We start from the raw sequence: 27,120 nt of genomic DNA, 5'->3' as shown, positions 1-27,120 counted from the left end.
CTCCGGCCATGGCGCGGTCCCCAAGCCCCTCCTGCGCCACAGCCTTGCCGAGCCGAGCCGAGCCGAGCCGAGCCGAGCCGAGCCGAGCCTTGCCGAGCCCCGCCCCGCGGCCCGGCCCCGTCCCACCGCTGCACGCCGGACGGCGCAGACGCATTGGGCCGGGATCGAAGGGCGTGGCAAAAGGGGCGTGGTGACGCGACGTAGTGACGCAAGGGGCAGGCGGGGCGGGGCGGGACCGGTGGTCGGGGCCGCTGTCAGAGCCGGGACCACGAGCGGGGTGTACGGACACGCCGGTGGGTTCCGCGCCAGGGCCGGACGGTGAGGCCGGGCCCAGCTGGGCGGGAGGGCCGGGGGCAGGGGTCGGGGCTGGAGCCGGAGCGGGAGCGGAGCGGGGGTCGCGCTGGCGGCCGCGCGGGGCCGGTAGCCCGCGGTCGCGCCCCGGTGTCCTTGGCGCCGCCCGGGCGCCTGGGAGGAGGGGAGCGGAGGTGGGGGCGGGACTGTGGCGAGATGGGCAGCCCTGCGGCCAATGGGAAGGCTCAGCTGCTCGCTTCGGGCCTATAGGCAGCGAGGGACGCCAATCCCGGGCGGCGGCGGCGGGCGGTGATTGGGGGGCGCGGGCGGGGGCGGGCCTGGCGCGCTCTCAGGGCGGGGCGGGGGTCCCGCTGCCCCTTCCCGCTCGCCTCACGGCTCTCCCGCGCCCGCCCGGGCCCGTCCGTCCCGTGTGCCCGCTCGGGGAACGCCGTGCGAGCCCGCGGCGCCTCGCGGACATCTCTGGAGGGGTCTGGTGAGCCGGGGTCGGCCTTGCAGCGCACACGGAGGGTCTGCCCCGGCCCGCGCCCGCTCTGAGGCCCTCGCCTGCCGCGGGCCCGAAGGTGCCCGGTGCTGGATCAGCTGTGGCTGCAGCCGGTGGCTCTGGCCCCGCCGCTTCCTGGAAGGTGGAATTTGTGCTGTTTTTAACCTAGAAGGTATTCCTAAGTCGCAAGTCCTTACCAAGTACCTGCCATCTAGGCCGACGTCCCCGTCCCGGCTGCGGGTGGGTCACATTTAGCTTTAATTTGTTTATTGGCGCGCTCCGGGCCGTCATCTGTTGTGGGCATTCCTGAGGTGACCTTTCGGTGAGGTTTGGGCTGTGGCTGGCTGCCCCTCTGCACACTCCTCAGTCGTCACTCCTCGTGTGACCTTTGCGTTCCTGTGTGACCCTGATATCCCTTATCACAGACTTGGTTTCCTACGTCCTTGCTTCTGGTTCTCTATTTTGATCCAACTTGCAATCATCCCAGCTCCAGCTGGGATTGCCTGTTTCTGTCCAGGCTCCTAGCTAACCTTTCCTGCAAGACATCTTCCGAGAGCAGCTAGTTCTGCTCACTTTGGGTCAAACTCTGGCATTAACCTCACTGTTTTCCAGAGAGGTCACTGGATGCCGCTGAGTGACAGCACCAAAACTGGATATGAAACTGGAGATGATGATGCTACTTCTGTACTAAAGCTTTTTCCCTGCCATATGCATGCCTGTGCTCTGGCACCGGATTCAGTTGGCTCTCTGAAATATCACGGAATCATGGAACGCTTTGAGTGGGAAAGGATCATCCAGTTCCACCCCCCCATGATCAGGGACACCTTACACTAGCTCAGGTTGCTTCAAACCCCATCCACCCTGGCCTTGAATGCTTGCAGGGATCCAGGGCAACCTGTTCCAGGGTCTCACCACCCTCACAGGGAATAACTGCCTCCCAGCAGCCCATCTCACCTGCTCTCTGGCAGGGGGAAGCTATTCCCCCTTGTCCTGTCATTCCAGGCCCTTGTCTGAAGTCCCTCCTCAGCTCTCTTGGAGCCCCTTTAGCGGCTGTGGGGGTCTCTAAGGACTCCCTGGAGCCTTCTTTTCTCTAGGCTGAACATCCCTGACTTTCTTAGCCTTTCAGAAAAATAACAGTGTGTGTTTTGCTGTGTAGATCTGATGAGGTGAACTGGGACAATCCCCAGTGCTGTGGCACTTGTGGTCCTGCACCTGCTGGCCTTTCTTGCCAGGTGTTATTGTGGGCAGGGTGGAAACAAGTGGTTCCCTTTTTCCTGTGGGAAAAATTTGTCTGAATTCAGGTGACTCTGGGTCTTCCTCAGGCTCTTTGAACCAAAACCTTACAGTTTGCAATGGGAAGTGTAGCCCCTGTCATGCCAGGCAGCCAGAACTACAGAATCAGAATATGCTCAGTTGGAAGGGACCCACAAGGATCACCAAGTCCAGCTCCTGACCCTGCACAGGACCATCCCCAAGAGTCACACCCTGTGCCTGAGAGCACAATCTAAGTGCTTTTTGAACTCTCAGGCTTTGTGCTCAGCCTCGGGGGGGCTGTTCCAGTGTCCAAACACCCTCTGGGTGAAGAGCCTTTTTCTAATATCTAACCTAAACCTCTCCTGATGCAGGCCTTGTGTCCTGTCATTGGTCACTGCAGGGGACAGATCAGTGTCTGAACTAGATTCAGCTGGAAGGCTGGCTAGCACAATGCTGGCTGTGAAGGTGTGTTGTTCTTTCTAGTCCCTTGTGAAATTTCATTTTAATCTGGCGAAGGCGTGGTGACTGCTTTGCCTTTGGGCTGCTGCTCGTTGGACTGGTCTGGGATATGGAAAGCAGCCAGCTGGGTCACCTCTAGCCTTGACTCCTGCCTCTTGCAGGAGGAGCTGGGTGGAAAGGGCAGCTCCAAGTGCCTGCACTTCCTTCAGGATGATTTCCAGTGCTTTCCTTGGGCTGTGGTGGTAGGTTGGATATGTGTAAAACCCCATGGCTGACCCCAGGCCTCCTAGTACATGCCCTGCTGAAAGCTGCAAGGTGGGACCTCTCAAAGGTCCCACACTGGCTCCGGGTTACTTTTCTGGGTTCTCTGAGCAGGGGAGAGCCCCTCTCTGGGTCTTTCAGCTGCACTGATATTCTTGAGTCTGGGCTTTTGAGGAGCAGCAGTCTTTCCTGGAGCCCACTTCTCAAGTGCTTTGCACTGCTGTAGCCCTACTTTGCAAGCAATTCTCTCTGTAGACAGCTTCTTCCCAGCTTTATCCTGGTGCACATCACAACAAAGTAATAAGAAAACCTCAGCCAAGCAGAGTGGTCATAGAAATGGAAGCCCAGACCAACCTGGAAAGGAGAGTGATGGAAGAAACTGAAATCAAGAGATGTGGGTGGCTTTGGTGTGCAGTGGCTCCTTCGAGGCCGGTGTTGGGTGCCCTCCAAGCAGATTTACTTTGCACTGTTGTGACAGGGGTGATGATGATGCCATGCTGCCAGGGATAGGAGAGGCAGACCACGCCAAGTGTACTGAGCGAAAACTGCATTTCCAAGCCATGAGGAACCTGGCTGTGGGACAGGGTGGATGCATTAATCCAAATTAAGAACTGATCCTAAGCTCGGTTCTCCGTGCTCGGGGAGGGGGTGGTCTCTGTTCAGTGCTCTCCTGCAGTAATTCATAACCCACTTTTCTGTTCTTCCTCAACAGGAACTTGGTGTGAGGCAACAGGACAAAAATGCTTAACTTAAGGACTTGTGCAGCAAAACTGAGGCCGTTGACGGCCTCACAGACTGTAAAGACACTTTCCCAACACAGACCGGCAGCACCCAGGACGTTCCAACAGCTCAGGTGCTACAGTGCACCGGTGGCTGCCGAACCATTTCTGAGTGGGACTAGTTCAAACTATGTGGAGGAAATGTATTATGCTTGGCTGGAAAATCCCAAAAGTGTACATAAGGTAAGGATCAACCTTGCCAGGACGTCACCTTCACTTCTCTGTGTGTCTGAACAGTAGGTGCAGGTAAGTGCCACCTCTTGAGGAGGAGTGAATTCGTCAGTAGGAGCTGGATGTTTGTGGATGGTTCTTCTGCCTCGCTTTGCACAAAAGAAACAGCAGTGATTCCTTGAGCAAGAAGCAAGAGGAGCTTTTTCTGTTCAAGAGGAAACGCCGTGGGCTTGGGACATGGGCGACATCCTGGATCACAAGCGGATACAAGGAATGCTTCTGGGAATCCACTTGTAGCAAGCTCCCAATGCTGTATTTTTTCCATCTCTGGTGGCTCATCAAGAGGATTGATTCTGGAATGGAGGATGGGGAAAAGGGGCAAGGAGGGTGTTCTCCACATTGTGACTGGTTTCCTTTTTGTCTCGGGCATGGGTGGAAATCTGTGTTGGGGCAGATGTAGCTAAGCTTGGCTTTGAGCTTGTGTGTGTAAAGCCAAATTGCTGATCTACAGACTTGGCCTCATTCTGGCCTTGTCTTTTGTGTGGACTCCACCTTGTTCCAGTGACCTGTTTACCAAGATTCCATCCCAGCTCCTCTCTGCACTCCTCTGTCCCCTCTGCACTTTTTCATGGGTCCCCTGATGCTGAGCTGCTGTGCTCGGGCTGGGCTTGCAGCTGTCTCTGGTCGTGTTGGCTTGCAGGCTTCATCAGCCTGTGTGCCCTGCCCAGGGGAGGAAAGTGCCACTGCTGTCCCTGATAAGCATTGGCCTCTGTCCTGCCAGATGGAAGGTCAGATCCTAGGGTGGAGCTCTTGGAAGGAGTCAGGCTGTCACAGGGACCTGGCTGAGGTTTTTCTCTCCCTGTGTAACACAGAGACCAGCTGCTCCTTGCTGTGCTGTGTCCCACCAGGGAGGAGGGACACGTTCAACTGGGAAGAGCTGGAGCGTCTTTATGTTGTCACCAAAAACATCTGAGGCTTCCTGCTGGTGTGATGGTGCCAGCTGAGCACACTGAATACATTTCCTCCATGTAGACACCAGGGGTTTAAACTGCAGAACAAGCTTTAGTGCTTGCTTAAAATAGGGAAGGTAAAAAATAGATTATTTTAGAGCATTTTCTGCATGGAATCCTCTAGCTGAGCTCTAGTTTTCAAGTCCAAATAGCAGAGTTGGATAATAATAACAGTAGAATAATAAAAATTAGAGAAGAGTGGGAGAAAGAGGAGGTGAAGGCATGATGGATGGATGCCAGTGGGCTGCCACGGGGGCAGTCAGTGCTGCTTGTTCCTGGAACTGCATCCCCTTAAAAGTGGGGACACCATCCTCCTGCCCTCCATTTGACCAGCTTGGCTGCTTGGTACAGCCCACACTGTCTCCCCATACCCTAAGCAACATCATGGGTGCTTCAGGGAAGGTGGCCAAACAGCTGTGGCTGCAGGTGGTACCTGCATATACATCTCAGGTAGGTTCAGCCACCCTAAGCAGCAGCACTGGAGTTTGGGTTGAACTGGGTGACAGGGACACAGCTCTCCCCATGGATCTGTACATGAAACAGCCCTTAACACAGACCCCTTAACTTGCCAGTGTTTGGCATTCCCTTTTTTAAATTGAAAGGGGTTTGATGACCCCATCACCTTCAGAAAACTGAAGGTCCTTGTCTAGGTTGATAAAGGACACAGCAATGAACCCACTGGTGGCTACTTCACTGCCTGCTCTTAGCAAAGATTAAATTTGCCTTAAATTTGGTTCAGGCTACTCCTCCTCCTCCTCCTGCAGCCTTAAGTTCTGATGTTCATCTTCTCCCTGCTGGAGCAGGAGGTGCTGCCAGGCCTGCAGACCATGCCAAGCAGGGTTGATGCTTCTGGAGCCCGTGGCAGGGGAAGGAGCAGGAAGCAGTCTGAGCTGGAGGTGGAAGCAGTGTGTCCCTTATGCATGTCCCAGCCTGAAGCACCCTCAGTGCCTGTTGTGGATGGGAAATGTCACCCCTCTTGCTCTGCATGCCTGACCTCCAAGCTGAGAAACTGGGAAGTGACAGCATGAGCCCACACCCTTCTTCAGAAGTTGAATTTGGTAGAAGGTGCTGGTTTGGCTTGGTGAGCTGGTTTGGGACTGTTCTCAGTAGAGGAGTCTGCCCTGAGCTCCACTCACAGAACTGAGCCTAGGATCCCTCTAAAGCCTGAACTGTCCTGGTGTGTGGCAGGCAGCTGGTTCACCAATTCCACTTTTCCAGTGCATGGAGGAGCACTGGGAAAGCCAGTCCAGGCTAATGCTTTGTGTTGCAGCTGTGGTGCTGTCTAAAAATGCCCTGAATCTGAGCTCTCTTGTACCCAAAATGTATATCTATGTATCTTATATCCTGTATGCATCTATACAGGGTATAAAAGCAAGTGGAGCACTCACAGAGCTGCCACGGGCATGGAAAAGTCAGAGGACAATAACCCCATGAGTTTATTACTCCTGTTACCTTTGGCAGGTGCTGGATTAAGTTCAAAGTTCTCCTTCCCATGATAAAGCAGGATAACTCTGATGGGGCAGCCTCTCCCCTGTGAGATGGGAGCTCCAGAGGCACCTCTGTGCTCCTCAGAAAGCCATGGGATAGCCCTTGGATTCTCTTGAATTCAAAACCACATCAGCAGGTTGAAAGCTGATGTCTTTATGACCCTTATCTCTGCCCTAGCCTGCCCTGTGCCATCCAGGTGTCATTCTGTGGAGCAGTAAAGCACTCAGTGAAAGTGCCACACCTTGTTTGCAGAGCTTAGGGTTAGAAAAAGTGAACTTTTACTTCCAAAACAGAAGCTAATTGCAACTCCAAGAGAAATTAATGGCAGAAGGGAGAAGATTATAAAGTCAACACCCCTGGCTCCGTCCCTGTCCCCATCACCCCCCTCTCAGGTTGACAGGTGCTCCTTTTCTCTTGCCTGTCTTTATTTGCCAGTACACGAACCAAACTTAAACCGTGGAGCAAAGTATCCAGCCAGGTTCCTCTCCATCCCAAGGGCACAGAGCCCATCCCTGGGTGCTTGTCCCTCTGTTTGCAGGAGCTGATGGCTTTGGGGGCACCCAGGAGCTCTGAGCCTATGGAAGGGAAAAACTGGGATGGAACAAAAAGCAGCTCTCCCTCTTTTCCCACTGAAATTTCCTTTAGCAGTCAGAGCAATGTTGGGTATTTTCTGTCTTCCCTTTTTTTTCCCCTTGAGGGAGTGATTGTTTATCAGTTACAGTGTCAAAATGTTCCAGATCTTATTTATGTTCCTTTAGCGTGACGTGTTTCTAAATTTACTCACCTTCTGCAGTCATGTGATGGGACAATGGGGTGTTTGGGTAAATTGGGACTGGAAATACCTTCCTGGGGCATGTGATGGGTGCTGCAACCGGAGGAGCTCGGGGGGGAACAGCTGACCTGGGGTGACTCCAGCAAAGGGCAGATTTTCAGTCCTTTCCACCCTGCTTCCAGGGCACAAAAACTGTTTTCTGCCCCAAACAACCCCTGCTTTGAGGGCACTTTTCTACTTGATTTAAACACTCTGGGGATGGCTGGGCTTGGCCCATCTCCGATGCCAAGGCTGCATTTGGTGCTCTCCAAGGTGCAAGATGCCAAGCTCCCCAGCAGTGGAGAGACCCTTGGGCTGAAGCCAGCATGCAAATCCCAGGGGATTTGTTTGCTTTAGCAGCTTCCTGGGTCTGTGCTGGCACACAGCTGCTGTTCTGCTGTGCCCTCATCCTTTGCCATCATTTGGTGGCACATGAGATGAGGCAAACACGTCACGGGAGGATGTGGATTGGACTTTGATTGGCCAGGCTCTCTCCTTCCCCAGATCTGTTGGTGCTTCTACAAGGAGACTGGTTAACTTGGGTTTGGCCTGGGACACTTCCAGGCTTTTCAGACAGTGCTGGAAAGGTATGACAGTACACAAAGTCTGTCCAGGGCTTTTTTCCAGTGTTTTGATTTGTTTTCTTTACACCTAGAAATGCCCATCTGCAAAGGGAACAGGAGCAGAGGAGGCAGCTGCCTTGTTCTGGGCATGGGAGAGCTGGTATGGGAGTTCCTGTGTAGTGCTGTCATTGGTGTCACCAAAAGGATGGGGGAAAATTGAAGAAGAGATAGAAAAATAAAAACTTTGCTGGTTGAGGGCTGAACAATACAGCTTATGCTGGGATTTAGGTCTCTGGCCATTCAGACCATGGAAAGAGGAAGAGGTGTATTTGATTACAGGGCAGAAATATTTTTCAGAAAATATTGGGGAATTTATTGAGCAGTGGCCTCCCCAGGGGAGAAGGAAATGAGCTGTAAGTCCAGGCTAGGGCTTGTTGCTCAGAGCAGTGGTTCCAGGAGCAGAGCCAAGGGATGGGGTATCACTCTGTCCTGTCCTGGTGCCACTGCTAAGGGAGGGGTGGCTCTGGTGTTGGCCTCGTGCCAAAAGAAACAATCCAGATGGATGGGAAGTGGGATGGTGATGCAGCTGGAATAGTGGGAGAGCTTTGTTGCTCTTTTGTTCAAGGCAGGTGGGTGCTTTCAGCAGCAGCTGCGTGGAGCTGAGGTGCAGTGGAGGAGGCAGTTCTGTCCTCTGCTTTGGCAGTAGAGACCTCTGTAGCCTTGCCTGGAGGAGGTGTTTGGACTGCAAGTGAAGACCCTGCTCACCTCTCTTCTTTCTTTTTTCCTAGTCATGGGACATCTTTTTTCGCAATGCCAATGCTGGAGCTGCTCCAGGCACTGCTTACCAAAGCCCCCCACCACTGACTACCAGCCTCTCCACCCTGTCCCAAGCCCAGTCCCTGGTTCAGGCACAGCCTAACGTGGATAAACTGGTGGAGGACCATCTTGCAGTGCAATCTCTCATCAGGGCATATCAGGTAAGGGGACTTTGTGCCGAGGAGGGTCACGTCCTTTGTAGAGGGGCTTGCAGGGGCTGAGGTGGAGTTAGTGTGAATGATGCACATGTTTGCATGGAGAGCATGGAGGATAGGAGCTGGGCTGCCTCCTTAGGAATAGGAGCAGCTGATCTGTTGGGACAGAAGCTCAGCTGATGCTTTGCTGGACAATAGGAAGAATAAAGCTATTGTCATCCAAGCAGGGTGGCAGGGAGGGGGAGGTCTTCTCCACACTGGGTGGTTTGCTGCTGTCTGGAATGCTGCCATGCTTGGCAGTGGCACGGAGCACCCATCCTGCTTCCCCCTGTTGCTGACGGAACTTCCCAGGAATGGAATGTCTCTTCAGTTAACTTGTTTTAATGACTAATCTGTGTTGTTGCTTCCAGGTCAGGGGTCACCACATTGCAAAGCTTGATCCTCTCGGCATTAGTTGTGTAAATTTTGATGATGCGCCAGTAACTGTTTCTCCAAACGTCGGTGAGAATTACTCTGCAAATTAATTCTAATGTAATTTAACTTTTTTACCCCTCCCCTCTTTTGTTTTTCTCTCCCTTTTGGTTCCTGCTCTCCTTTCCATTCCTGATGCATTTCATAGATTCGAGGGCATCATGTAGCACAACTCGATCCACTGGGCATCTTGGATGCAGATCTGGACTCCTCCCTTCCAGCCGATATTGTCACATCCACAGACAAACTGGGTGAGGGCTTTGAGAGCAGTTGGTGCTGCATTGCTTGAGCTCCCCTCTCTTTCACAGCTTCGTAGGTAGATTGCTTCACAGGCCAGGGGTCTGAAGTTTCCTTAGTAATGATCACTCTAAAATTGTAGTTGCCGGTAGCAGCAGCAGTGCGGTCCTGCCACCCTCCGGCTGCCACTCCAGTACTCAGCTCATGTTTCTTCAACCAGTACCAATCAGTGTTATCACTGATCTTGCTCACCCAGAAGCAAGATCCCAGAAGGGCTGGAAGCAATTGCATCTTCTAGAAATGCAAAGCAGAGAGGTTTTTTGTTGGTGAGAGCTGGAGGTCTGTTCTCTCAGCTCCTCTTGCTGCCCTTGGGGACCCTCAGAGCTGGGGGTGAATGTACTGGCTTCATCTCTGCAGGGCTGAGGCTGCCCTCCTGAACTTCCAGCTTGCCACAGCATCTGTAAATCCTTTAATTGCCCTTTGTCCAAGACAGAGCTGTGAGTCCCTACTGGTGATCATAACAAGGAAGCTTTGGGATGCATTCCTGTCCAAGTATAGAGGTGGAAATTCCAATGCGTTTGAGTGAGAGCTGCATGAGTGTTGTACAGAAGTGTGTGTGGTTCCCAGGACTTGAAATCCTGATCTGAAAGTGCTTAAACCCAGCACCTCTCCATGTGCTTTAGAGCTGATTTCTGTAGTTTGCTACCATTCTCCTAGCCAGGATGAGGTTGCTGAACTCTATCACCTCACTGGTGCTTCCCAGGGTAGTTCCCTGGCACTCCAAGCACTCCAGAGGCATGCTCATGCTCCTAACGTAGAGTAGAGCAGCAGTGATGATTACTAACCTTGCCAATTGACACAGCCAATCAGAATGCACGGTGCATGTAAACCTCCTTGATTCCTTATTCATCTGCCAGCACAGGGACACCAGCCCTGGACCTGCTGGACCTTCGGACAGGATTACATGTACCAGGAGCGGTAGGGAAGGGAGTAGGTTTTGGTTGGACCAGTTCACTGGATGATGAGGAAATTGCTTCATCCCGTAGTCTGGATTCTGACATGCTTCTCTGGAAGACCAACCCTTGGATGAACCTCAGGAGCCATCCAGCTCCAGCTAGGAGTGTGTCCTGTCCTGAGATATTTTGATGGCAAGAGGTGGGGAGATGATGGCTGTGAACCCAGCTGTGGGAGAAAGCACACGTGCTCATAGTCAGCATTGTGAGGAAAGCAGGAAGACTTTTTAGGTGAATTTAAAGCCACTCACCATGGCTGGGTAGTGGAGAGGATGAGGAAAGGCTTTTCTAACTCGGGGTTTTTAGCCTCTGCTGTGGGCACTACAGTTCTGCAGAAGAGTAGGAGAGGAGAGCCCTGAAGCTTTATGCCTGGAGGATGTGTATCCCTTTTGAGAGTAGAGCAGGGTCTGGGTGAAACCCAGAGCAGGTCAGCTGTGAGTGGTGGCAGTGACAGCTTTCCCTCAGCAGGAAAGGGAGCCTGGTGTGGGCAGCAGAGTTACTGTGCTGCTCAGGAAGTCCTAAACTCAGAGTGGTCTGGGTTGGAAGGGAGCTTAGGAGGTCAGCTAGTCTAACCACGCTGCCACAGGCAGGGACTCCTTCCACCAGACCAGGTTGCTCCAAGCCCTGTCCAACCTGTCCTTGAACATTTCCAGGAATGGGGAATCCACAGCTACTCTGGGAAGCCTGTGCTAGGGCCTCACCACCCTCACAGGGAAGAATTTCTTCCTTATGTCCAGTCACTGACATGCCCTTCGTCAGTGTGCAGCCCTTGTCCCTGTCCTGGCACTGCAGACCCTGGTAAAAAGACTCTCTGCTCCTTTCCCATAAGTCCATTTATAGACTGAAAGGTCACAACAGGATCTCCTGGGGCTTTCTCTCCTCCAAACTTGACACTCCTGGCTTTCCCAGCCTATTTCCATAGCAGAGGGGCTTTTGCTTTGAAGGAATGTGTAGCACTTGACAGGGCGGTTAATAACAGGAGTGGTTTTGAAACTTGGAAACAATCTTGTTTCTTCTTTGTGAGCAGCAAAGTCCTTTAAAGGTCAGCTTTTGTGGTGTGATCACAGTTGCCAACAGTTTAAGTGGCAGTGCTGTGATTCAAATAAGTTGGATTCAAATGATTGATCTCAGAAATTGATCCTTCTCCATTGCCTTTTGTTTAGCAACGGGTTTGGCTGTGGTTTGGAAGCTCTCTTTGGATTAAGTAGTGTGATCTTTGGGGAAAATGTCAGAGGCAGAAAACCTGCCCAGGGCTACTCAATCTGAGGAGTGGTGGGGTTGGAGCCACCCAATTCCCCTTTCTCTTGTCTTTTCTATTTGAAAAACCAAGAAATCTCATCCTGGTCTTCCACTGCAGCTGGTCTGGCATGGTAAGTGTGTAAAACAAGGACAGGATGACTACAGGAACTCAGTATGACCCTGAAAATAGAAAGAAAGAAATAGTACCTTAGCACACTGAAATCTGGGTGGTGTATGGAAGGCTGTGTGTGTCTAAGTCTCTGTCTGTCTGTCTTTCTCCCCGTGGAAGGCAGCTGGCAAGGGGCATTGATGGAAATCCTCCTCCAGCTCAGGAAGAGCCAGGCGAGCCCCTGCAGGGACCTGGGCTTGAGGTGCTCCCACCTTCCTTTTCCCCTCTTTGGGGAAGTGTCTGATTTTCCCTGCTGACCCAAACGACAAGTGTTTCCAAGGCCTTTTTGTAACCTAGGTGAGATTGAGGCACTTGGGTCACCTAACCTAGCTGGGCAGGAGCTCTGGTGCTGCATGCTTGCCCATGTTGCAGTGTGCTGGCACTCCTGCCTGCACCAAGCATGCTCCAGAGAGGCAGCTGTGCATGCCTGCTGTGCTGCCATCTTCGTTGTCTTCCTCATGAACTGCCTGCTTGTCAACACCCCAATCCTCCTCCTCCTCTGTGCTAAGGCAGCACTCTTACCTCCGTGGGTTGACCTTGAAATCCTCCCAGTAGCACGAGCAGAGCAAACCCTCTGGAGCAGGTGTTGGTGGGAGGCAGCTCCCAGCTTCTGCAGAGGGTCCCACTCCCTGTGATGCAGCTTGGCAGGATGCTTTTGGTCGTGGCAAATGAAGATGCCAGGCCATCCTCTCTCCCATCAAGGTGCAAGAGGAGATCTCAAACCATGCAGCTCAACTACTCCCCAGTGTCTGATGCCCCCTTCCCCTCCTGCTCCTCCCTCCTCTCATCAGACTTCCCACCAGGATTCCTCCTCTGCCTAGTGTATAGTCATCCTCCATCCCTGCCCTTTTGCCTCTGATGGATTTTGCCTGTATTTTAAATACTGTATTTTTTTGACTTGTGCTTTCCATGACTAGTTTTCACAGTTTCAGATGTTTTTACTAACTTTGACTGCATCTCTCTGTCTTCTCCCTTTCTGCATCCCCCTCCCTGCCCTCCCCAGACCTCGCAGTGTTCAAGGAGCGGCTGAGAGTGTTAACAGTAGGAGGTATGCAATTAATGAGCCCTTAACCCTCTGGAGTGCAGGACTCTCTTTGAATAGGTTATTCTGGGCATGAACTGAGCTGGTAAAGTGGACCCCTCCCATCTCCCACCACTCCTGAGTTTTGTGACATGTTTTATTTTTAATTTCTACTCAAAGTCTTGACGTAGGTGTGTGGTTAGTGACACTTTGCCTTGTATAAATCCTCAGTTTGGGCCTTGCTGGCCTTTTCTATACTGTGTTTGCATGCCTGGCTTGCTAGAGTACATGTTTTGTTGTGAATATTAATTTTACAAGGCCTCAATCTCCCTCATTGGTTCAAGACTCCTAAAAATCCAAGCTGTCTTCTGCTGGTTTTGTCGCAGGGAAAATTTGGCAGCTCGTCCCTTGTCTTCCTCCATCCGATGGTGTTGCTGCCTATAAATACCAAGTGTTGTCAGAGCTGTCAGGCTGCAGCAAAGAAGAAGCAAAGATGCTTAGACGTCCTAAAACTCCTTGTAAAATCTGATACTCCCCAAAGTGTGCCAGAGTGTCTTCAAAGCATCGCAGCAGAACAAGCCAAAGCCCTGTGCTGCAGGTCTGCAAGCTTCACCAAATTACTGAGGATTCCCTGAAGCCCTTCAGCAGGCAGTTTGTGTGGGATGCTCCCTGCTGACTCTCTGGGATTTCTGTTTGAAAGGGAACCAAAGAGAAGCCCCAGAGACATGGGGCTGAACTCTCAACTCCTGTCTGGTTCAGTGTTCCTAGTTCTGGAGCAGAGCTGCTGGGGCCTGGCTTCATTCCCTCTCCTGGGACTCTGATGTCCCAGGAGCAGAGGGGATGAACAACAGTGCAGCCAGGAATGTGTTCCAGTTCCTGGACTTGCCCCTCAAGGCTGCACAGGAATGAGCCATGACCAGCCCTGTCATCATGGAATCACAGGCTGGCTTAGGCTGCAAGGGGCCTTTCATATCACCCAGTCCACTAGGCCAGGTTGCTCCAAGCCTAGCATTGAGCACTTCCAGGGATTGGGCTGTCTACAGCTCACTGTCCATTCCTGACCAGACAGCAAGGGATAGACTTTAACAAGGAAGGGGCTAGCTCAGGAGGGGCCAGTTTTTGCCTCCCGTCCCCCTGAGGAAGGTGGGTTACACTGCCCTGCCATGCTTAGATGGTGTTCCTCATCCCCTCTCTGAAATAACAGGTCCTCTAAAAGCTCCCTCTCTAAAATCTGGGGTCCTGGGCTGGTTTGGAGGAAGCTGGGAGGAGCAGTGGTACATGTGTCTACTGCAGCTCCTGCCCTGGGTTAGGAAACACCTTGGGACCAGGCCCTGTTGGGAGTGCAGGAGGTATGAGCAGAGCCTGAAAAAGGTGCCAGGGCTGTAGACTCCTTCATCCAAGCTCCTGCTTCAGAAGGGTCATGGGACTCTCCAGCTCCTGGACCTGCTTCTGCCTTTCTGCATTGGTTTAGCAAGGTCAGCACTGTCCCTCCTCCTCCGTGCCTCAGTTTCCTCAGAGACAACCATGAGCTTCAGCAGGTAGTGAGGCACCTCGGATGGCTTTGGGTTACAGTGGAACTCACCTGCAGCCCTAAATCCCAACCTCCAGCTCTTGAGGCCTGCTTGGCCCCTCTCCAGGCCCAGCTCAGCTCCTCACAGCCCCATACCATGAGTAGGAGCTGCCTCCAAATCATCAGCTGCCAGCACCAGAGGGTGGAGGTTTGCTGAGCAGAGCTAGGCAAAAGCTCTAATGAAAAAGCTGTTGATTGGGGTGAAAGAGTACCTGGGCAGCCACCCCTGAGTGGCTGCTGGCCACCCTGCTCCCGGGCTGAGCTATTCAGGAGAGTCCATCAGAGCCCTGTTGCCTTTTCTCTTTCGTGCTTCTCTGTCTCTCCCTCCTTGGGGTTTCGTCTGTTTGGTTGTGTCTTTTTTAACTGTTTCCTTCTCTGCATTGACTCTCCATTTTTAATTCCCACCACGTGCCGACACCTCTGACGTGCTCGGTGACTCCTCAATTCCTGTTTCTTTTCTCTCCCCTTTGTTATAATTTGTTGCCTGTTTTTTGTGTTCTTGGGGCTCCAAACTCCCTGACTCACCCTGGATTTTAATTGCCCATTTCCATGCATATACATTGCTTTGTGGTTCATTTCCTGCGGTGCCTTCCATAATGACTCATTGTTCTGTGCTTAATGTCTTTTTGTTTAATTATGGCTTGGTTTTTATCCATATAAACCTCCTTCATGCTTATTATTTTTTTATGCTGCTTTTTTTTTGTCCCTTCCCCACTTCTCCCAAACGTACCTGGTCCCTGTGTGATGGTATCCACGTCCCTCTTCCTTCCTTCTTTCTCTTGCTTCTCCCAACCATGACAAATCCTGCAGGCTTTTATGGTCTGGATGAATCTGACCTCGACAAAGTTTTCCACTTGCCCACAACCACTTTCATCGGTGGAAATGAATCGGCTCTGCCACTCCGGGAAATCATCCGGCGGCTGGAGGTGAGGAGGGCAGGGGTCTCACCAGACCAGGGGCAGGGGCAGAGCACTTGTCTTTGGAAAGTCCTGGGTCAACCTGCACATTTTAAGATTTTCACTTTGGGAACTGCTTCTCAGCACTCTTCCCCACTCACAAGAGTCACCTCGAGTAACCTGCTCAGCTCTGATTGTCTCCAGCTTTCTGCTGCATTGCAGCAACGCACCAGGTTTGCCCAAGGTGGAGCAAACCCCAGGCAGCTGGATATTGCCTTTTTTGAAACCTCTCCAGCTATGCTTTCCAGTTTGAAGCAGCAGCTGGTACTTGCAGAGCACAGGAGTGGGCTGGAGGCCAGTGATCTCCTCTTCAGGCACTGCAGCAGTGTTGCTGTCCTGCATGGGCGTCCATCAGAGGGTCTTGGTGCAGGTTTGAGACCCCTGGGGCTGGGGCTTCCAACTCATACAGGCAGTTCCCCTTTTCTGCCAAATTTCATCCCCTCCTGTGCTTGGACTGGTCTCAAGCAGCTCTCAGGCACGCTGCAGGCTGCTCAGATGATCTCTGCTGAGACTAGTTGACCTTGGAAGGAGCAAAACTCTGCTAACATCTTAGCCCATCTGCAGGAATGGGTTCCTCATTGTGGGAGGAGCTTCTTCTGATTCTCCCCTGCCCTGTGATGTGGGATTTTGGACTGCTCACAGGTGATGCCATGAAGAGGGAAAAATCTCTCCTCTGAGGTGGATGTAAAGGATTTGAGGGACTGATTGTGGGCCCGTCAGAGAAGGGGAATTAATTGATGCTGGGTCATGTGCACGGTCCAAGCTGGCCTGCAACATCCTGGAACGTGTCCTGCCACATCCCTTTTCCTGGGAATACAACTCAAACAAGGCTCCTAAAGTGGGGCTGTTGCAGGGCTGGCAGCTGGGTTCCCCCAGGATCCCCCTCCAGCTGCCAGGCATGAAGATCTAAGTGTCTGCTGGCATAAAAGGGCTCCTTGGCTGAAAGGGTAAAGGGGGAAATGAAGAGCCCCTGGCCCTGAGATCCAGTGGAGCGCTTTGGGGGTTTGAGGTGCTGAAGCCCTGGCTGATGCCTGATGGCCCCTCATTTCCCCTTGGAGCAGATGGCATACTGCCAGCACATTGGCGTGGAGTTCATGTTCATCAATGACCTGGAGCAGTGCCAGTGGATCCGGCAGAAGTTTGAGACCCCAGGCATCATGCAGTTCACCAACGAAGAGAAGCGCACGCTGCTGGCCAGGCTGGTCCGCTCCACCAGGTACCCTGGGGGGCTTCACCTTCTCCTTATCTTCCCCAGGAGGTTTGCTCCCAGCCAGAGTGATGCAGCCACCAGCTGAGTCACATCTTGACATCATCTGTCGCCGTCAGCTTAATGAGCAGGTTGATGCCACTGTCTGGCAGGCTCAGGTGCTGGCAAACAGCCTGAAATGTTGATGATCCTGAAAGAAAAGGTCTAAAAATAAGGATTAAGCGCAGCATGGTGTTGGAGTGGGGGAAAATGGCCAGCTGAGCTCTGTGGGAAGACACTGAAGTGACTGTTGAGCACTGCATGGTACCAGCTAGAGCATCAGGCAGTGCTGTGGCTCCCTTGGTGCAGTCCCTGCCCCTTCTCTGGTTTCTGCCATCATTGATCCCTCCCTGCCTTTGCCTCCTAGGTTTGAGGAGTTCCTCCATCGGAAATGGTCTTCAGAGAAGCGTTTTGGTCTGGAGGGATGCGAAGTGCTGATCCCAGCCTTAAAGACCATTATTGATAAGTCAAGTGAGAAGGGAGTGGATTATGTGATCATGGGAATGCCCCACAGGTAACCTTGCCTCTTAGCCATGGTGCTGCCTGGTGCGGGTAGAAGGCGGGAGGATGCTGCTGGGGTTTGGTAATGGAGGGCACACTGGTTTCTACCATCACCAAATTGGTCTTGGTTGGTGATGAATCTCAGCTGGAGAGGTCAGGCCTTGGCTGCTCTCTGCCCATCAGGATTTTTCCAGCTACTTTGTAAATTCGTCTGGAGAGGGGTGGTGGCTTGAGGGTCAGAGCTGGAATCATGCTGGAATCCCAGCACCTACCCACTCTGGGGCATCTCAGCAAGTATGTAGGATGTGGTGTTGGCCAAACCATCCCTGTGCTGAGGGATCTTCAGACTCCTCCTGGGGAGTCCCCGTATCTGGGTGACCCCACAGCCATCTCAGGAGGTGTGGCCTGTGGCAGTGGGGGTTGTAGATCACCATCAGCACTCAATGGCTGTCAGCAGCGGCCTTGCTTTTGCAGGGGACGCCTGAATGTTCTTGCCAACGTGATCAGGAAGGAGCTGGAGCAGATCTTCTGCCAGTTTGACTCCAAGCTGGAGGCTGCTGATGAGGTGAGCTTCTCTCCTGCCTGCAGCAGGCTGCTGCTGCCTGTCCCTGAGCAGTCCCCAAGGGCTGTGGCTGGATTGTGCCACTGCTTCTGGTGTCAGTGGCACCATTTTTGCACGGATTTTCGTGTTGCAAGCACACCTGGGTGATGGGAGCCTTTGTACAGGTGCCAGTGTTGGTCTGGCCCTGCCTGTGCTGGGGGTGACATGTGCCATTGTCTCCAGCACAAACCTGGCTGTTGGCAGCTCTCCAGGGTGGTTGCTGAGAGGTGGCCAGGAGCAGAAGTTTATTTGTCCCCCTGGTCCCCAAGGGGTTCTAAAGCAGCTCGAAAAGCAGCTCTGTCACTGCAATAAACTCATGCTCCAAAGCTTCAGCATCATAAGCTGGGATGTTTTGGCTTTTGGGAAGCTGGGCTGGGCTGGTTTGATCCTGCCATGACCTTCAGTGGGATTTCAAGGTGAGAAAGCAGCAGCCTGGGGCCTCGAGGTGCCCTGATGGGCTACCTGGCAGCATATTGGGAATGGTGTCATGGATGGCCATGCTGCTGCAGTGTGGGTAGAGCTCAGGCAAATGTTACCTCTTATTCAGGGTCTTTGCCCAACCCACCACACTTGCTTCTTCCCCCACACCTTCAGCTGTGTTTAGATGGGCTGAGTGCATGTCTGAAGTTGGTGGTGGTTTGGCACCTGGAACAGGCTTTCCTGGGTGCCAGTTCAGCTCCTGCAGCGAGTGCCTGCTGTGCTGTGGCAGTGCCTCCAAAAAATGCCCCCCTCTTCCAGCCTTGGGGTCAGCACTCCTGTGTCTCCTTCCACGCCCCAAAAGCCGCTCCTGCTCCTGGGGTGACTCTCTTGTCCCCTCCACCAGGGCTCTGGTGACGTGAAGTACCACCTGGGAATGTACCACCGGCGGATTAACCGCGTCACTGACAGGAACATCACCCTTTCCTTGGTGGCAAATCCTTCTCACTTGGAAGCAGCTGATCCCGTTGTTCAAGGCAAGACTAAGGCAGAGCAGTTTTACTGTGGGGACACGGAGGGGAAGAAGGTGAGTGCTGCTCAGGTGTGTGTAGTGACGTGGCCTAGGCTGGATGGATTTTGGTGGAGATAGGCTGGTGGGAAAGTGAAGTAACTTATCTGCTTTCTGTATGATGTGCCCCTTCCCCTGCTGTCACCCTGACTTTGCTCCCCTATCCTTCCCTTTTGTTTTTGGAGATAACTTTGGGAGGGGCTTGCCCACCCTAGGCTCCTACTGCTGCTTTCTTCATCTCTGAACTGAGCTGGGCTGTGGGCACAGCAAATGCACAACCCCTGACTGGAAGACAGGGAATGAGGGGAACCCCAAGGCAATCCAAGCACCACACCGTGGAGGGTTTGGCAGCAGGATCTCAGTGTGACTAGAGACAACCATTCCTGGGACTGGGAAAGCTGGAACTGGCAACAGAAGGCAGTTCTCCACACCCCGGTGGGAAGGGGCTGTGGGGAGCTGTTTGCTGTGTGATTCATTGCAGACCTGTCTCCAATCCCAAGAAGTGGAAGAGTGAGATCCAAAGTGCTTCCCTCCCTCCTACACCCCAAGGGCTGGATATAAATAGACTGATCCTGTCCTCGCCTGGCAGGCGCTGTCCTTAGCCAGCCCCTGGGATGGTGACAAAATAACGTCAGTGGCTCTGAAGCTCCTGGGCCCGCTGCTGCCCCTGGGCCTTCTGGGCTGAAAGTGTGAAAGAGCAGGGTTTCTTCTCTTCTTCCCCCAGTGAGAAAAAGGCTTTGCTTTGGGGTGTATGTGTTTGGGAATGGGACTTGCTGCCCAGCTGGGGCATACCGTGTTTTGCTGTCTGCTCAGGGTGCCCCAAGAGTGCTGCCCTTGCTGGGGGGGCCTGCTGGCCACAGTCTCTGCCCAGTGGTGTGTCAGCCATGGCTGACTCCCCTCCCATCCCCTGGGAAAGCACTGGATGTGTTGATGAGCTGCTCTATGTCCTTTCTGGGATGCTGAAAGCTCCCCATGGGGAGGAGAGCTGGGCCCTTTCCTGGTGGTGCCCTGCTCTCTGTCCCTGATGACCACCATGGCTTCCCCTCTCCCAGGTGATGTCCATCCTCCTGCATGGAGATGCTGCATTTGCAGGGCAGGGCATTGTGTACGAGACGTTTCACCTGAGCGACCTTCCCTCCTACACCACCCACGGCACTGTCCACGTTGTGGTCAACAACCAGGTGAGGAGCAAATACCCTCTGCCTGTGGGTCCCTGGCAGAGCTGTCACTGCAGCCTCTGGGGCAGGGAGTAGCTGGAGCCAGCAGCAGCTGTTTCCCTGCCAGTGTTCATGGCAGGAGCCCTAACCTGGGGTCAGCAGGGGGTATTTCTCATCCAGCTGCTCAACAGCAGCAGCTTTTGAGCCCACTCTGGTGCAGAGGTGATACAACCTGATGCTCAGTGTGCGAGGTCTGACAGGGCTGACCCTGTCTACTGCCACAGGAACCAGAGGCATTTCACTGGGACCAGCCTGTCCCCCACAGCTGCAGCAGGTATCAGGATGTGCCACTGTGTCCAGACACAGGAGACAGGCAGGTTATGCATCCGCAGCCCAGCTGCAGCAGCTGAAACTGTGTGGACAGTTTCCCGGGACAGCAAAGCGCAGCTGCCTCACGCTGAGCCAGCTGTGCTATCAGTGTCCGAAGAAGGAGCTGCATAGCCAAGCTGTATCCCAAATGCAGTTGGTAACGCTGTGCTTGTCCTGTCTGCCCTCACTACAGATTGGCTTCACAACAGACCCGCGGATGGCGCGCTCCTCGCCGTACCCGACCGACGTCGCCCGCGTGGTCAACGCGCCCATCTTCCACGTCAACGCAGACGACCCCGAGGCCGTTGTCTACGTGTGCAATGTGGCAGCAGAGTGGCGAAGCACCTTCCACAAGGACGTGGTGGTGGATTTGGTGAGGAATGTGGGACTGGGACTCTGCCCAGGGGTGTGCTTGGGTCCCTCCTGGGCTGTTTAGGACCCTCCCTCACATGACCCAGGTAGCTCCCAAGTGCTTTTGGAGAGGTAGGTCACAAGCAGGCGTCTTTCCTCTCCTGGCAGGTTTGCTACAGGCGCAACGGGCACAATGAGATGGATGAACCTATGTTCACGCAACCCCTGATGTACAAACAGATCCGGAAACAGAAGCCAGTGTTGCAGAAATACGCAGAGCTGCTGATTTCCCAGGGGGTGGTAAATCAGCCGGAGTATGAGGTACCGTCTGCGGGGCCTGAAAGGGGAAAACTGCTGGTGGCATCTCCAGGGAAAACTACTTATGTGGTTCAGACCTGGGTGTGAACCATATGCAGGGCCCACATGGGCCTACAAGAAGCACGTTCTTGTGCTTGTAACCTAAAGGTGGCAGAGCTGTGCTGGGGTTGGGTGTGCGCTGCAGACCTGGCAGTGATGGAGTTCAGAGCCAAGGTTCGTCCTTGAACTGTGCCAGCTCTGAAAAGTGCAGGAACATCTAGTTCAAGGATCACCCTGTGATCAGTGTGGAGCAGGCCATGCAGCTCTGGGCCACTGCAGCACAGGCAGATCCCAGTGTTCAGTGGCCACGGGTATCTGGGACAGATCCTGTCCCGGTTCTGCTGCTTCGGCAGCTCACGACGCAGAGGTTCCGCCAGCTCTGCCTGCCCTGGCACCACCTTTCAGCATCAGTAGGGTTGGACATAAGATGTCAGCTCTGAGCATAGCAGAGCCATGCCCTGAGGCACAGGGGTCGCAGCTGTGGCTGTGCTCTCTGAGGCTGGACTGTACAGCTTTGGGACTTCCTGTGGTGGGGACCACCTCTGCCCTCCAGCACTCTTGCAAGCTTACCAAGGTCCTCAGGCTCAACACCCTCATTTGGAGATCCCCATTAATGTTCTTCTGCCTCTTGGTTCTGCCTTTCAGGAGGAAATTGCCAAGTATGATAAGATTTGTGAGGAGGCCCATGCCAGATCCAAGGATGAGAAGATCTTGCACATCAAGCACTGGCTGGACTCACCTTGGCCAGGTAAGGCACTAGCAGTGATTTGGAGGCCACAGCAAGGCACCCAGCCTCTCTAGATCCATGGCAGAGATTTTCAAGTAAGGCACCACACAGGGGAAGTTAGTGGTGCTCTTCCTGTTCCTGGTGTCCCTGCCTTTGCTTGGGGGTGTCCGTGATCTGAGGTCTTCCCACGGATCTGGCACATCTCCAGCATGGTGTTTCTCCTTCTGACAGGTTTCTTCACTTTGGATGGGCAGCCCCGGAGCATGACCTGCCCTTCCACTGGCCTCAACGAAGAGGACCTGACACACATTGGCCAAGTGGCCAGCTCGGTGCCAGTGGAGGATTTCACTATCCATGGAGGTAGGAGCTTGTGAAAGCTGTGCCAGACTGGGCATTTGTTCCAGAGAGATGTGAGACAGAGCTGGGATTTTTAAGGTTCCTTCTCACCCAGACTCTTATGAGAACTTGTTCACGAGGGAGCTGTGGGTAAGGGAAGTGAACCAAGGAACAGCTCTCCTTTGGAGCTGATCCTTCCCTGCAGTCCTGATTTCCTCATCCGTGATTCATCCCTCCAGAAGAGCTGTATCCATTCCTCTGCCCATGGCACTTGCAGTCTGTCAGTCCGTGGGCTGCTTGTGGAGCAAACCTGGTGTCACTGGAGCTCTGTCCCGTGCTGGCTGTGACCCAGCTCCTGTCCCGGCAGGTTTGAGCCGCATTCTGAAAACGCGCGGGGAGATGGTGAAGAACCGGACAGTGGACTGGGCCCTAGCAGAGTACATGGCATTTGGCTCCCTGCTCAAAGAGGGCATCCACATCCGCCTGAGCGGCCAGGACGTTGAGAGGGGGACATTTAGGTAAAGCCCTGATTTTGGAGGCTTTAAAGGCAATTCTGGCCCTTCTGAAAGGGATCCAAAGGCTGACGATGAAGTTACTCTTGTCCCTTTTCCAGCCATCGCCACCATGTCCTGCATGATCAGAACGTGGACAAGAGGACCTGTATCCCCATGAACCACCTCTGGCCCAACCAGGCTCCCTACACTGTCTGCAACAGCTCCCTGTCAGAGTACGGTGTCTTGGGTGAGTGAGTAGGCCTGTGCTCACTGCCCAGGGTGAGGCTGCTCTGGAAGGGTAACCCAACCCTCACTGCTCTTCCGTTCCTCAGGATTTGAGCTGGGCTTTGCCATGGCCAGTCCCAATGCCCTGGTGCTTTGGGAAGCCCAGTTTGGGGATTTCCACAACACTGCTCAATGCATCATCGACCAGTTCATCTGTCCCGGGCAGGCCAAGTGGGTCAGGCAGAACGGCATTGTCCTGCTGCTTCCCCACGGCATGGAGGGCATGGTAAGGACTCCCCTGGCTCAGCCTGGAGGTGGAACCCTGGACAGCAGTGCCACTGCTCATGATGTGGCAGTGCCTGACTTTTGAGTTCTCGTGCTTACCTTGGCCTGCAATGACCATCCCCCTTCTTGGTGCCCGTAGGGTCCCGAGCACTCCTCTGCCCGCCCAGAGCGATTCCTGCAGATGTGCAACGATGATCCTGATGTCTTCCCTGTGAGTGGTGGCCCCCATGGTGTGGTGCTCAGCCTGGCCCTCCTGTGCTCTGGATTGGGCTCGGTGGAGGGCAGCAACATCCGTGTGGGCTTAGCACACTGGATGGTCTGGAGGAAGGAAGGAAGGGGGCATGGGATGCCTTGGTCTCATGCTGGCCAGAGAGTTTGGGGAAAGGGCCTGAACCTGGTGCCCAGGCTGCACCTCCACGGAACCTGGGGCCATGGCATAGTCCAAGGGAGAGGTGGCCCTGAAAGTAGCCCTGAAGGAAGTTGCTGGCCACCCCCATGGCCAGACTAAAGTGGAGGGCACAGCCATGGAGCCTCTCCCAGATCTCTGTGGGTCTCTTTGTGCTTTGGAGAGGGAGGGGAGGGAGGACTGGGGATTACTCCTCTGCCTGCTGCTGGAGCCACAAGGCCAAGAGGTACCTTGTGTTTCCTGAAATCCCCTCACCCGTGCTGGCCAAGGCAGAAGCTGGATGACTTTGATGTGCGTCAGCTCTATGAGTGCAACTGGATCGTCGTGAACTGCTCCACTCCAGCCAACTTCTTCCACGTCCTGCGGCGCCAGATCCTCCTGCCCTTCCGCAAACCGGTCAGTGCCAGCAGCCCCGTGCCCAGCTTGGTGCCCAGGCGGGGCGCTGTGTTCCTGCTGGGTGTTTCCCTGGACTGGGATCGGGTTGGGGGCAGCTTCTTCCTGCACCTCGGAGCTGGGCAGTTGGCTGCTGCCTGGCCATGGTGCTCAGGACTGGCTTGGCACTTCATGTGCAGTCTCGTGTGGGCTGCAAGGGCTGTGACCCCTTCCCAAACTCCACGGGGAGGTCAGGGCTGTTGGAGCCAACTGCTACATAACTTCAGCCAGTTCCAGTCAGCTCCAGCCATGGGAGAGGCAGGTCCCTGGTAGCCCCTCCACCTCTGCCCCAGGGGATGTCCAACTGGGATGGTTGGTGCTGTCAGGAACGGATGCCCAATCTGGCAGAGCACTGCAGCTGAGTGAGAAGCAAATCCCTGGCAGCTGCTCCCTTGCTCAGGCAGGATGGGCAGGGGAGGGCAGGCAGGTGGCTGCTCCAGCACTGGCTTGCAGGGGAGGTGTTTCTGGCAGTGCTGATTGCCTTGCTCTGCCTCTTCTCCCCCACTCCAGCTGATAATCTTCACTCCAAAGTCGCTGCTGCGCCACCCCGAAGCCCGCTCCAGCTTTGATGACATGCTGCCAGGTACAAGTAGCACGGAGCTGCCTGTGTTCCCCCCTCACCACTCCGCAGGGTGAAGGGCAGGAGCCTGTGGCCTTGGGTGAAGTCTGCCTGGCAGCAGCCTCCCCACGCTGGAGGCTGGCTGAGTGAGGCCAGGGCCTCCTTGGCACACCAGAGCCTCATTAGGGCTGAGCCTGCACCCTCGGGAGACTTGGCTCCATGGTGCTTCCCCCATCAGCAGCCACTTGCGCTGGGATTTAGCAGCCCCAAGTGGCACGTGATGTTTGCAGTGGGAGTTATGCCTGTACCTGGGGTCACCTGGCTCTGCCTCTCAGGGTCCTGGAAGGGGCTGGCGTGGGATGTGGGTGCAGTGGCTGCTGGCACAGTGCTGTGAACTGCTGTGGCTCAGGGTGCTCTTCTCTTCCTTGGCAGGCACCCACTTCCTCCGTGTCATCCCTGACAGTGGCCCTGCAGCCCAGAACCCCGAGCAGGTGAAGCGGGTGCTGTTCTGCACTGGCAAGGTGTACTACGACCTGACCCGCGAGCGCAAGGCCCGGCAGATGGAGGCCGACGTGGCCATCACCAGGGTGGAGCAGGTGAGCAGGGTCCTGCCACTGCCATGCTGGGCTGGGGGTTCTGCAGCCCCTGAGACCCTGCCCCGTGTCTCCTGTGACACCACTCTCTGTCCCCCGCAGCTCTCCCCGTTCCCCTTCGACCTCCTCCAGCAGGAAGCCCAGAAATACCCGGCTGCCGAGCTGGTGTGGTGCCAGGAGGAGCACAAGAACCAGGGCTACTACGACTACGTCAAACCCCGGCTTCGCACCACCATCAACCGCGCAAAGCCTGTCTGGTAAGGATGCCGGGGTGCCGGAGAGGCTGGGAGGGGGTTGGTGGCTACAGACCCTTCTCACGGCCCGCCTTCTCCCTGGCAGGTATGCAGGGCGGGAGCCAGCAGCTGCCCCTGCCACTGGCAATAAGAAAACCCACCTGACAGAGCTGCAGCGGCTCCTCGACACGGCCTTCAACCTGGATGCCTTCAAGGACCTGGCCTGAGCGCCGGCACGGCGCAGCATGCTCCTCCGTCTGTCTGTCCGTCTGTCTGTCCTTCGCTCGCCTCCCCCCCCTCAACTACAGATCTTGTCAACCCCACACTGGTGCCTGGAGTCCTTGTCTGCCTCGTGCCAGGGTGGCTCCGGTGCAGCCACCCTGGGAGCATGAGGGTCTGGGGGCTGCCTGCTGCCATGGTGGGTAAGACCCATGGTCCCCCAGACCCCTGGAATGTCTGCTCCCTGGGGCTCTTCTCTGGGGGTGTCCATACCCCCCAAGGGGGCCCAGACCCCCGGGGCTGGTCCCCACAGCCCTTCTGTGGGGGTGTCCAGCAATGAGTCAGGTTCTTCCCAGTTCCTCTCAGTCTTGGACTGGCCCGTGCGCAGCCACTGCCTCTTGGAGGAGGAGACAGGGCATCTGCAGGTCCCGAGGGCCCAGGCAGGTGTGAGAGTGCTGTGCCCGTGTCTCAGCTTTGCCCGTCCTCGGGGAGCGTGTTTTCCCTCTGTGTCTGCACCATCCCCCAGCTCTGAGCCCACGGGGACAGACAGGGCTGTGCTGGGTGGCGTGTCCTCTCACTGGAGACCCTAAGTGGGGGTCGAGGGAGGTGATCTCCCGAATGCGGCTCACTGTCGGCATCTCCCGAGCCCACCGCGTCCTCCCACAGGACGGCCTTGGGGACTGGGGGCGACGGGGCAGCCCCAGCTGGGCCTCGCCGTCGGTGTCCCCAGAGCCCACCGCCGCTTTCCGGTGCCACGCCGGTCTCTCGACTGCAGGAGGGTACGGGTGCCACACCCCGCCGCACGCCCGTGCCTGCGCTGTCACGCACCGGGTCACACACGGTGGCACCGTCCGTGCGCGCCAGCCGGTGACCGGTGCCCGCGAGTCTGGCGGTGCCGCCCGCGCGCTGCCCCCGGCGCCCCGCACGCGGGGGCGCGCATTCCCCCGCTGCCCTCACCCGAACGCGGGGGCGCGCACTCCCCGCTGCCCTCACCCTGTACACGGGGGCGCGCACTCCCCGCTACCCTCACCTCGCACGCGGGGGCGCGCATTCCCCCCCTGCTCTCGCCCCGCACGCGGGGGCGCGCACTCCATGCTGCCCTTGCCCCGCACGCGGGGGCGCGCACTCCCCGCTACCCTCACCCCGCACGCGGGGGCGCGCACTCCATGCTGCCCTCGCCCCGCACTCCCCCGCAGCCCGGACCCTTCTTCGGCGCTCGGCTACCCGCGCCTGGCCGGGCGGGGGCGGGGCCTGCATACTGATGAGCGCGCGGCCCCATTGTGCGCGGCGGCGGCCCGGCCCCGCCGCTGGCGGTGCCCCCGCGGGCCCCCCCCGCCGTGCCGGGGGTGGTGGGGGTGGTTGCCATGGCAATGGGGGGGCCCGGCCCCGGGGCCTGTCCCTGCGGTGCCGCCGGGGAAGGAGAGGAGGGGGCTGTCACCACCGGCGAGCGGCGCCGGGGGCCGGTGGTTCCGCGCTGGCGGCTCCGGGAGCCGGGGCAGGCCCGCCGCGGGTGTTCCCCTCTCCGTGTCTTTCCTCGCGGCGACCCCGTCTCCGCCGCCCTCCCGCGGCGCCGGGAGGAACCGAAAGCGCCGGTGACCCCGCGGCCCCCCGCTGCCGGGCCCGGCTGGAAATACCCCGGGCAGCGGGGCGCGATGCCGGGCCGGGGGCCGCGTCCCTTCCCCGGGAAGTCCCCGTGGTTGCCCCCGCCCGCAGCCGCGGGGGAAGCCCCCGGCGCCCGCCGCCCCGGGGAGGTCTGAGCCGCGGTGGCCGGCGCGGGGGGGCGGCCCGGAGCGGGGGCGGCGCGGGCC

At 55.7% G+C, this 27,120-nt stretch overlaps 1 protein-coding gene and 1 long non-coding RNA gene across 3 annotated transcripts; both read left to right on the top strand.

Annotated features, from left to right (window-relative positions):
• Positions 1-167: 167 nt before the first annotated feature.
• On the top strand, positions 168-25,416 carry OGDH (oxoglutarate dehydrogenase). Of its 2 annotated transcripts, none has more exons than XM_041478015.1 (23): positions 168-318; positions 3,480-3,729; positions 8,378-8,566; positions 9,180-9,282; positions 15,091-15,206; positions 16,298-16,452; positions 16,850-16,996; positions 17,458-17,548; positions 18,408-18,587; positions 19,622-19,750; positions 20,289-20,468; positions 20,615-20,767; positions 21,449-21,551; positions 21,762-21,890; positions 22,234-22,384; positions 22,480-22,607; positions 22,693-22,871; positions 23,010-23,081; positions 23,550-23,672; positions 24,219-24,291; positions 24,700-24,863; positions 24,963-25,117; positions 25,200-25,416. In XM_041478015.1, exons 2-23 carry the CDS (start codon positions 3,508-3,510, stop codon positions 25,318-25,320), a joined length of 3,063 nt encoding a protein of 1,020 aa, XP_041333949.1. In that variant the 5' UTR covers positions 168-318; positions 3,480-3,507; the 3' UTR covers positions 25,321-25,416. The 2 variants fall into 2 exon arrangements, with proteins under 2 accessions (XP_041333949.1, XP_041333956.1); XM_041478022.1 differs by having other exon boundaries at positions 185-293.
• Positions 9,290-11,600, top strand: LOC121359535. The gene is made up of 2 exons (XR_005956056.1): positions 9,290-10,423; positions 11,445-11,600. It is a non-coding gene; the product is annotated as an uncharacterized LOC121359535 (long non-coding RNA).
• Positions 25,417-27,120: the final 1,704 nt, after the last annotated feature.

This window comes from Pyrgilauda ruficollis, unplaced genomic scaffold (assembly GCF_017590135.1).
Source record: "Pyrgilauda ruficollis isolate IOZ18807 unplaced genomic scaffold, ASM1759013v1 scaffold113, whole genome shotgun sequence".
NCBI classification, from domain to species: Eukaryota; Metazoa; Chordata; class Aves; order Passeriformes; family Passeridae; genus Pyrgilauda; species Pyrgilauda ruficollis.
This window is presented reverse-complemented; position numbering and strand designations above follow the sequence as displayed.

Bases quoted from the DNA above. Each gene is read 5' to 3' on its own strand.
- OGDH (XM_041478015.1), top strand. From the start codon at position 3,508: ATGCTTAACTTAAGGACTTGTGCAGCAAAACTGAGGCCGTTGACGGCC. The intron at 16,453-16,849 runs GTACCCTGGGGG...TTTGCCTCCTAG, and splicing joins AGGCTGGTCCGCTCCACCAG to GTTTGAGGAGTTCCTCCATC. The intron at 23,082-23,549 runs GTGAGTGGTGGC...TGGCCAAGGCAG, and splicing joins ATGATCCTGATGTCTTCCCT to AAGCTGGATGACTTTGATGT.